This window comes from Apaloderma vittatum, unplaced genomic scaffold, assembly GCF_000703405.1.
Source record: "Apaloderma vittatum isolate BGI_N311 unplaced genomic scaffold, ASM70340v1 scaffold26135, whole genome shotgun sequence".
Classification (NCBI taxonomy): Eukaryota; Metazoa; Chordata; class Aves; order Trogoniformes; family Trogonidae; genus Apaloderma; species Apaloderma vittatum.
The window spans coordinates 36879-46924 of NW_009718106.1; the positions used below are offsets into that span (position 1 = coordinate 36879).

The 10046-nt window shown below is 48.9% G+C and overlaps 1 protein-coding gene across 1 annotated transcript; it reads left to right on the plus strand.

Moving 5' to 3' along the window:
* The first annotated feature begins 3635 nt into the window (after positions 1-3635).
* LOC104274502 (cis-aconitate decarboxylase-like) lies at positions 3636-9235 on the plus strand. The gene is made up of 6 exons (XM_009870151.1): positions 3636-3656; positions 4248-4302; positions 6758-6945; positions 7112-7204; positions 7492-7697; positions 8317-9235. Exons 1-6 carry the CDS (start codon positions 3636-3638, stop codon positions 9233-9235), a joined length of 1482 nt encoding a protein of 493 aa, XP_009868453.1.
* Positions 9236-10046: the final 811 nt, after the last annotated feature.

Here is a 10046-nt window from a genome sequence, read left to right on the forward strand (position 1 = left end):
CCAGGACATTTCTTATCCACTGTTACAGACAAACAGGCAGGCACGGCGCACACATACACAGTCTCCCTTCCAGATGGAATTTTCCAGCTCCATCCCTGTCTTGAAACCCTGGTGACTAAATAGCCTGTTTTCAAACCCTTCATATTTCTCCCATTAACTCGTCTGTTTGCAGGCAGCCCCCACGTTTCCACTCCTCTGCGCTCCTGGGTACCATGAGCTGGAGTTTGCTCTCTGGAGGTTTTTTGTTAGGAAACAAAGATGAAAATAAACCAGCAATGTTCTTGTTATTTTGGTATTTTTAGAACGGGTTTTTTATGACCTAAAGGAGCTGGAAAAGGAGAAAGTGATGTGTTCTCTTCTCAGTCATTCCAAAAAACCTTTTGGAAAGAGAGGGAAGCATGAGGTACTACTATTGATGCGAGAGGTGAGCAGCAGTAGAAGAGCACCACCCAAAGAAGAAATAGTTTTGTGAATATTACTGAACCTAAATCCCAGCATCTACTCTTCAACTCCCAATGTTCCCAGGCAGACACATATGTTTTGCAGGCATCAATAGTCTCTGAACTCATTTCACTTAAAAAAAACCCCCAAACCCATGTTTTCCTTCTCTCCATTTGTTAGAAAGGATGTGATTTTTCACCGAAATGAAGGACAAATTGACTCCTACCAGTCCTGAAACAATTTTGCAGCATGAAATGTAGAAAAGGTAAAAATTTTGAAGTGATCCTTGGAGGGAGGGATTAATTAATTCGATTTTTTTTGGTAGTGCTTGGTTAGAGGTTTTGGCTCGGAAAGAGATGTGCCAAATCACAGTTCTGCAGGAGGAACACCCTCTTTTAACACCAAGCATCTGTACAAACTGCTGCCTTGAAGGAGGCCCTGAGAAAATGATGCACCCTTAGGGAGAGCTGAACAGCTACCTGCAGGGTTTGTGGGGGGTGTTCGGGTTTTTTTTTGTTTGTTTTTTTTTGGAAATGACATCCGGATATAAATAAGCAGTTCGGTTTAAATGGTTAGGCTTGGAGGCAGGCCACGATATTAAGTTCCTCCAGATGTTTTGCTCTGAAATAGCTCAGGCAGTGGCTTTCTAGGCATCCTGCAACAACCTCTGTTCGGAGTCGGTCTCCGGAGGAGGACGAGATGGGGTTTCTGGAGGAAGACGGGCTGGCCAGGTGACTGCTTGGCTTGCAGAAGTGCTTTGCAATTTACCAAGGCTCCCTCCTGTGTAACCAGCCGTGCTGGAGGTTTTAGAGCTTGATTTTATGAAGGCTGGGGAGGCACAACTAACAGGGCTGGTTCTCTCTGCTTGCAGTTCAATCCTTCATTGGACGCCTGAGAAGGGGTGAGAAGAAATACCAGAATATGCTGTATCGAGCTGCCAAGGTGTAAAGGGAAAGGATGTGGGAGAATTTAGATCACGATATGGGGAAGGAGGAGGCTGAAGGCCCTTGCCTTGGGAGGAGAAGGTTTTGGGGCTGGAGACAGCTTCAGATCTGCTCTGCTTCCTCCCACCCACAGCATCTCCCCACACACCGCACACACGGGCTTCCGCTCCCTGTCCTAAGGCCATTTCAGCACTTTTGCATCACCTCCCCTCCTCTGTTTCATGCAATTGACTGATTAATCCCCTCCTGCTGTTCTCTGAGGAGCAGCAGCTCTGGGCTGCACCGAGACCTGGAGAAAGGAGGCTCCGCGTGGAAGCGCCGGGAGGTGTTTTCTGTTCAGAGCATGCCCGAGCCTGGTTTGTCCCTGGGATAAACCCACCCATCGCCGCTGCCACTGTCCGTTCTGTACAGCTGCTGCCTCCGGGAGGACCTGCTTCTCAGCTGGGGCTGATGTGATGCAGCTCTTTGGGCAGAGATTCTGCAGGCAAGGCAGGGAAGTCCCTTTCTAGCACGTGGGGTTACCAGCTCTCTGTACACACCGGGTGCCAGCCAGCGTGGACACTGACCAGGACGCTGCGAGGATGGAGACCTCCCCAAGGTGAGCGGGCACCTGGAGACCTTTCAGAGACCTGGTGGGGCAGCCTGGAGTGTCCCTTGTGCACATTCAAAGCCATCCCCTCACTCACCCAACCTCCTCTGTCTTCTTCCCTTTTCCTGCTTCCCCCTGACATTCTGCAGCCTGGGCTTTACAGAGATGGCTTGTGAGGTCCTCCCTCTGACCTGGCTCCGTGCTGTGACCTCTGAGCCATGTCCCCATGGCCAGCGTGCCAGGATGCACCTTCTGGACACCTTTTCCTTCTCTTCCCCTCGTCCCTTCCAGAAAAGGTCATTCCCCTCTGCCCGTCCTCTCCACCCTGCTGTCAGACCCGGGCTTTGCAGCTGATGTCTTCTCCACCGTGACTGTTATCACTGGGAATATGCTGGTGCATGGACATTGCCTCCACAGGAGGCTGAAGCAAGGCTCAGCGTGCCATGGGACGCGTCTACAAATCGCCAAACTTTAAATTTTCAGGCCCTTATTCCCCCACAGCATATTGCAACTAGTTTTCCATCCCACCTTATTAATGATAACAAATGTTTGCACAGCTCTGAGAAAACACGGCGTCTCTCAAGATAAACATGTTAAGAGAATGAAACGCAGTTTTTTCTTTTTTTTTTTTTGGATAAGCACAAGGCGAGATTAAAATTGCACGACGCCGCCACGCAGCTGGAATAAATATCAGAACCCTGACTCTCCTCGGGTGAAAAACAGCACAAAGCTGCCGGAGGTGCGTTGCTACTTTCCCAGCCAGCAAGGGTCTGCCTGGTATTTAGTAGAAAATTCAGGCTGGTGTTCTGTACAAATTAAGATGCAGCAATGTAAAACATCCCCAGGTTTCACTGTTGGACAAAGCAAAGAGCCGTGGCATCCCCCCAAAGTCCAAATGTTCACTCGGGCACGAAGGGTCCCGAAGTCTCCTGGAAGCTACAGAGCTCAGGTCTGCACCAAGGTTTTAGTGAACCGGCAGCACGTGGCAGGCAGCAGCGCGGAGCTGGGGGTTTAGAAGGAGGAGAGCTATGAAAAAGATTCAGCCAAATGACAAAACACTGAATGTATTCAAGAAAAGCACCGCAGGAAACCACCAATGCCTAGCTTCTCCCTCTGCAGCTTGGATTACCTGGTTTGGTGACACTTCGGCTCAATGGGAGGATGCTCTTGTCCCTCTCATTTCCTGGTGAGGACCAGTTTTATAGTCCTCCTCTGGAGGAGGAGCCTGGGGCCAGTTGCTTCACACATTGGCACCTGTGGCACTTTGGAGGCAGGAATTTCCTTGAACTCTGTCAGTTATTGTCCTAAGCCCTTCTCTTTTTTTATTATTTATTTCCTGAAACCCAAGGGGTTTCCCTTCTGTTCGGCAGAGAGAAGCCACCCCTCCTCATTTATTCCCCCCACCCTCTCAGTCCCCAGGGGCTGATGTCATCACACTTGAAATTCAGTTGCAAAAAAAAAAAAAAAAAAGAAGTAAAATAACTAAGATTTAACTTGAATTTTCAGGAGAAGAAAAAGAAAACAAAAAACGCAACAAAAAAGCAAATTGCCTTTCAGAAGCATATATAAACCCTGACACCAAAGCACCTTGCAGCCAGCCACCTCTCCCATCCCTTGAATAGAGCGGAGCTGGGCACTGAGCAGTGCTAACAGCCACCAGCATGGTCTGCTTAACCCTCCAGGTAACTGCTATTTCACCTACAGAATCTATCCATCTCTGAGCTTTCCTTTTTTTTTTTTCTTCACTTTAAGGAGGTAATGTTGTTTTTCCGGGCGGTTCCAGAGTCGGACAAAATTGTCGTGACATTAGACGGGCACCTGCCTGGACATTAACAAAATCTGACGTTTTTCACAGATGCTTTGTGTGCAGAGTTACTAACCTGTTCCTTCCCTGCCTGCTCCTTTTTATGTGACCCAAAAGCATTTCGTATGGTGCCATGGAGGGGATTGTTGTTGTTGGGAAGGGCTGTGGGGTTTGGTTTTTTTCTGTTCGCGTCAGCTCCGAGCTGGTCCTGCTCGCAGCCGTCAGAGGATTTGGTGGTAGGTCTGGAGAGGCTGTGCTGCCCCTTCTGCTGTCTGGCTTTATTTCCCTGGCTGTTCTTGGCACTGAGCTTTGGAAAATAGGCTGATCTTTTTTTCTTCTTCCCTTTAAATATGTAGTTAGTTTTATCCACTCGTTTGATCTGCGCCGTTAGAAGCACAACCAGTAAAACGGCTCTGAGAAAGTTCAAGCAGCTTAGATGACAAACACTCTCTCTCTGTCTTTACTCTAGAAATCCCAGAAGATCTTGGCAGGCTCCCGGCAATTTCACAAAACTGCTGCTCACGGTTTGTATCTCTCTGCAGAACAGCATTCCTTATCTCTTTTCTAAAGAGCATCCGAGAACAACCATGTTATTACTTAAAAAAAAAAAAAAAGTGCCGGGCTAAGCGCTCTGAGATAAAAACATTCAAATTCTTAGAAGGCGAAGCATGCTTGGGGGGGTCTCGTGGCTATGATTGCCCTCGGTTGCTAAAGAACAAGGAGAAAAGTATCAAGTGGTAAAATTGTTGGTTGCTGGTCCTGTGCTAGAACGGAAACTTTAGCTGATTTAGAACCGGACTCTCCAAATTCTTACTCTTTGACCATAAATCTATTTAAATTGTAGCTGTCGTTGTGTTTCTCAGGTCCTTGGCTTCTCCATTTGCCATTAATCCTTTATTGCAGCTCCCTTGTTGCATTGCTCAGAGGGACAGAGGGCTCCCTCGCCGGTCTCGGAGCCCGGGTGCTCTCTTCTCCTGCAGCCTCTCTGCTTCAGATGAATCAAGCAGAACTTTGCTGCGTGCCTGCTCGGTTTGTTACAAGTTTGTCCATTAACTTAGTTTAAAATGTGGTTTTAATGCAACAGATGCAATAAGTGTTAGTGAACACAAGAAATAATAACAATAACAACAACAACAATACTAGTAGTAGTAGTAATAATAGTAGTAGTAATAATAATAGTAGTAGTAGTGCTAATGAGAATAATAATCCACAGAGATCTATTTGGTTTTGGCCAGAGTCTTTTTTATTTTCATGAACTTCCGCAGTACACCCGCCATCCTAGGACAGAAACACTGGACTCATGAAATGCTTTTAAGCTGACAGGTTAAAAAAAAAAGCTGTCGCTGCCTACCAAAGTGACAAAGACCATTTAATGACGGGAAGGAAGCAATCAAAATGTTACGGGCGCAGCAAGATTCGAGCAGATTTTTCCTCCAGCCTCTGCAGTCGCGTTTGACCTCAGCAGTTTTCCTCCCCGAGGGCGTCGGTGCTTTCGCTGGTGGGATGCTCGGAAGATGCTCTCCCAGGACAGGGAGAGAGGACGCCGGGTTTTGCCAGCGGAAGGTTTTTCCAAAGTGCTGAGTGTTACAGATTCCTATAAGCGAGACGTTTCGCAGCGCCGCTGCGAGGGGTGGATTTCATTTCGGTGAGTCAGGGCGGTGATGACATTCTCAGCTGTGTTTACAAGTGGGTTTTAGACTCCCAGGCTCTAGGTGAGTCCAAGTACGTTTGCAAGCAAACTGTGAGTCAGTAGGGATGACATTTAAGGATGAATACAAGCTAGTGAAATTAGGAAACGGTCTTTTTTTTATTTTTTAATTGGGATATTTTCTGTTTAAGAAAAGTGAAGTCTGATATGTACCTGCTGGTTTCAATGAGGTTTCGCTGTAAGTGTTTTTGTTTTCTTGCTTTATTCACCTTCACGTTTTTATGTGCTTAGTTTCGTTTGGCCAATAATGCTGTCTTTTATCTGCCTGTGTGTGTGTACCTCACATGTACATAAATATGGAGATGTTAGCTATATCGAATTTTATAGTTTTCCTACTCTCACACAGACTCTCAAAATTGTATTTTAAATTGTAAAGTTATAACTCTATGAATGATATATTCATCAAAACAAAGCAATTTTTCACTGAAATGAAAAACTACGGTGCTCCCAAACTAGATATTTTCCACAGAATTTGAACCCCTCCAAAGATTTGGAGAAAGTGACTTCGAAGTCCAAAAGCACCAGCAGTCTGTGCTGTCTGCCCAGCTCTACCTCACAGCTCACGGATGCAGGCACCGAATTTTACCTCAAGAAGCTTCTTGTCCACCAGCAAAAATGTTTTCAGAAACAGGAGAAACTTTCCTCCAAACACGAGGCTCAGGAGATCTGGTTTAATCCCCTTCTGAGGCATAGGATGGATCCTCTGATATGTTGAGCTCAGCTATGAAAGACCACACAAAGGACTTTTTATATTTTCTTTTATTATTTTTTTTTAAAAACACTAGCATTCTTTTGAGCATGTAGGGCTCACAAGCTTTGCTGGCTGAGTCAAGACACCTCAGTGCCTTGCAGGACCAAACTTTCTGGATAAACCCATACTTTGGGTCTAGTCTTGCTTGCTAAAAAAATAGTGGAAGCTGTGGGAGATTTGGGGTTGATCTGATCCGCTCCCAACAGGGCACCATTGTTGATGGAGCAGGGCACCTGCTTTGCCTGTTCTCCAGATAAAGGTACATAATTTGCATGGCACCTCCAGGGTGGGGGGATGTGACTGAGCCCTGAAACTGCTTCACTTCAACCTTTCTGAAGTCACCCCAGGATGGGGTGTCCATCCCCTGCCCTGCAGCCGTGTGACCCAGGGGACACGCTGGGCAGATCCTGCATTTTCCAGCCACCTCTGCCCTTCAACAGATACAACAGTGAGACCTTTGAGCTGTCAGCACGGGGCCCACATGTGTCTTTACCTTCTTCGCTCTGTCTTGGTGCTGCAGTGGTGGCCAGGAGCGCTCCAGAGGAGACCGTGACCAGCAGCTTTGCCTCCTTCATCCACGCAGTTCGACCCGAGCACTTGTCCAAGACCGTCCGTCACAGAAGCAAGAGGATGATCCTCGACAGCATCGGCGTTGGCCTCGTGGGCAGCACAACGCGTGTGTTCGACATCGCCCTGCGGTACTGCCGGGTAGGAACAGCCCCAGGTCACCGCAGAGCTATGTGGTCCCCACCCAGACACCGCAGCCAAGGGCTCATTTTGCGTCTGACGTAGCGCTTTTGCCTTGCAATAGAGAGATGTTCCAGCAAGATCCTTCACTCGAGGTCCTCACTCGAATTTCCCTTCTCTTCCACAGGAGCTGTACTCCTCAGTTGCCGTCAGCTCTGTCTATGGCAAGCCGGGCGTAAAGCTCTCCCCAACGCTGGCTGCGTTCACCAACGGAGTTGCGGTAAGGCAAGCTCTTCCAGGAGCAGCTCTGCTTTGTGGTGCCTTCAGAGATGCTAGTTAGCATTCCAAGAAGCAGACCGGTGGCCGGGAGGGGGTAGCAGGGGACAAGAAGTCACAGGCTCCTCTGCAGTCTTGCATGCTGCTTTTAGAGGGACCACAGTGGGGACCGCTAGGTCGCTGAGTGGATGTTGTTACAGATGTAGCCTCAGGAATATTGGTGAGAACCCCTACCTCCCTCAGCTTCCAGCCCCCCACACCAGCACGTCCTCGTCCTCATTTCTCTGGCAGACTCACTCCATGGACTTCGATGACACCTGGCACCCTGCTACTCACCCATCAGGCGCGGTTCTGCCAGCTCTTCTGGCAGCTTCCCAGATGCTACCTACAAGCACCAAACCCAACGGTATGGATTTCCTGCTGGCGTTCAACGTGGGCCTGGAAGTGCAAGGAAGGCTCATGCATTTCTCTACTGAAGCTCACAACATTCCAAAAAGGTAAGTGTTGATGAGTCTGTCATAGGTCTACTCAAGGTTTCAGAAATGTTGGTTTAAGCCCAGCTGAACTCCGGATCCTTGTAAAGCCCTACTGAGAGCCAAATGCCGGTTCTGCCTGAGTTGAGTAACCACAGGTTCATTTGGCGACCTCCTGTGATCTTGCCTCAGAAATAACCACCGAGAAGATGAGTCTGCAGTGTTGTCATCTAAACCACACAGGGCAAGGGGAGAGGACAGGCAGTGGCCCACGGCCATGCAGACAGCTTAATTATGGGCACGGTTCCTGGCAGTTTCTGCCAGTGCCCTGGCGTGGTCCAAGGGAGAGCATCAACCAGGAACTGTTACCTTTGGGCACACTGGATGAGGCCACCTTATTTGTCTTGGGGGGAGGAAGGTTGGCTGTGTGGACACAGACTGTGCCAGCTGGGCTTAGGAAGAATTAAGGATTGCTTTCTGGAGATGCTGAGCCCATTCGGTTGTCTCCAACAAAGTTTCAAGTAGACGCTTATTTTCTAGGTGGCTGAATTTAGATTTAGGTGAAATCCCCACCTGTACTAGAGCCATGAGGGATTTCCACTGGCTCACTCCAGGATGCTCACGTCTGCAATCTCCCCTTTAGGTTCCACCCTCCCTCGGTGGTGGGTACCATGGGCAGTGCTGCGGCCACAGCAAAGCTGCTGTCTCTCAGCACAGCCCAGTGCGCGCACGCCTTGGGCATCGCCGCGTCCCTCGCCGGGGCGCCCATGGCCAACGCTGCCACACAAGCCAAGCCGCTGCACATCGGCAATGCCACCCGCCTGGGCTTCGAAGCAGCGCTGCTGGCCTCCCGGGGGATGGAGGCTAACCCCTTGATTCTGGATGATATCCCCGGGTGCTCCGGGTTCAGTGTTTTCTATGGTGTCTATCAACCCAAACCACTGTCCACGCCAAGCGACCACCACGAGTTCCTCTTGGAGAAGCAGGATATTGCTTTCAAACGATTCCCAGCCCACCTGGGGATGCACTGGGTGGTGGATGCTGCCTTGTCAGTCCGGAACCTCTTCATCAACTACGCAGGGTCCTTCTCTCCCTCTTTGATCCGCACTATTGTGCTGAAGATCCCAGTGTCGAAGTACATCAATCGGCCTTTCCCCAGCTCCGAGCACCAGGCGAGACACTCCTTCCAGTTCAATGCCTGTGCTGCCCTGTTGGATGGTGAAGTGGGGCTCAGCTCCTTCACGGAGAGCAGCATCCACCGGCAGGAGCTGAGGGAACTGCTGGACAAGGTGGTGGTGGAACACCCCGAAGATAACATGGCCAACTTTGACAAGATGTACGGAGAGGTGGCACTGCTTCTGCACAGTGGGGATGTCCTGACAGGCAAATGTGACACTTTTTATGGGCACTGGAGGAAGCCTCTGAGCAAAGAATCACTCCTGAAGAAGTTTCGATCCAATGCTTCTCATGTACTTCCAGAAGAAAAAATAGAAACCATCATCACTATGGTGGACAACCTGGAGAACCTGTCAGATAGTTCCCAGCTGGCCTGCAGCCTGTGAGGGGATGGCAAGTGGGTTTTTGACAATGGATTTTCCCTGGTGAAACTCCGATTCCTTTATTTGTTGGTGCTTTACTGTTGATTTCCAATGACAGGAACGTTCCCGTCCCTTGATGTCAAAGTAGGCGCTTCAACATTAAAAGAGCCCATGAGACAGGAGGTGTGTCTGTGCTGGTAACTGCACAGACTAAATTTCAGCTCATGGTTGATGTTGTCTGAGTAGCAGAAGGGCCACTGCAAATCCAAAAAAAAAAAATCCCATGGAATTCTATGAGGATCCTGAGGCATCATCTGGAAGCTGGTTGCCCAGAAGGAACTGTGTCGAGATATTTTTAAAGCTGCAAAGTATTTTTTTTTGTTCTGTGCGGAATGCCTAGCCGCTGAGTCTGGGAAGAAGAGGAAGTTCAGCTGCAAAATGTGTGCTTTTCTTAGTACTCTTCTGGGCACTTTTTGGATCATGGTTGGTTAGTCATCTTGGCCAGATGAAAAATCCATTAGTTACTGTAAACAGCCCTGCCTGCAAAACTCACAGGCAGAGAAGAATATTTTCTTTTTTTTTCCATTTCCAGTAAAAGCCTCCTGTTTTTCCAGTGCTTAGAAAGGATTTGTCACTTCCCCGTGTACATGGCATGATTCAAGGACCCCTAAAACCTGTAGGTCTTCTCTGAATGGAAGGCAGTTGGTAGGTGAGGAACCTTACAAGAGTACTACACCTACACCCAGCGCCTCCTGAGAGAGGATCCCTGCCAGCCCTGGGGCTTTGCCACATCGTTCCTCCTGGCCTTGCGCAGGTCCCCCAGGCACCTGCTCAG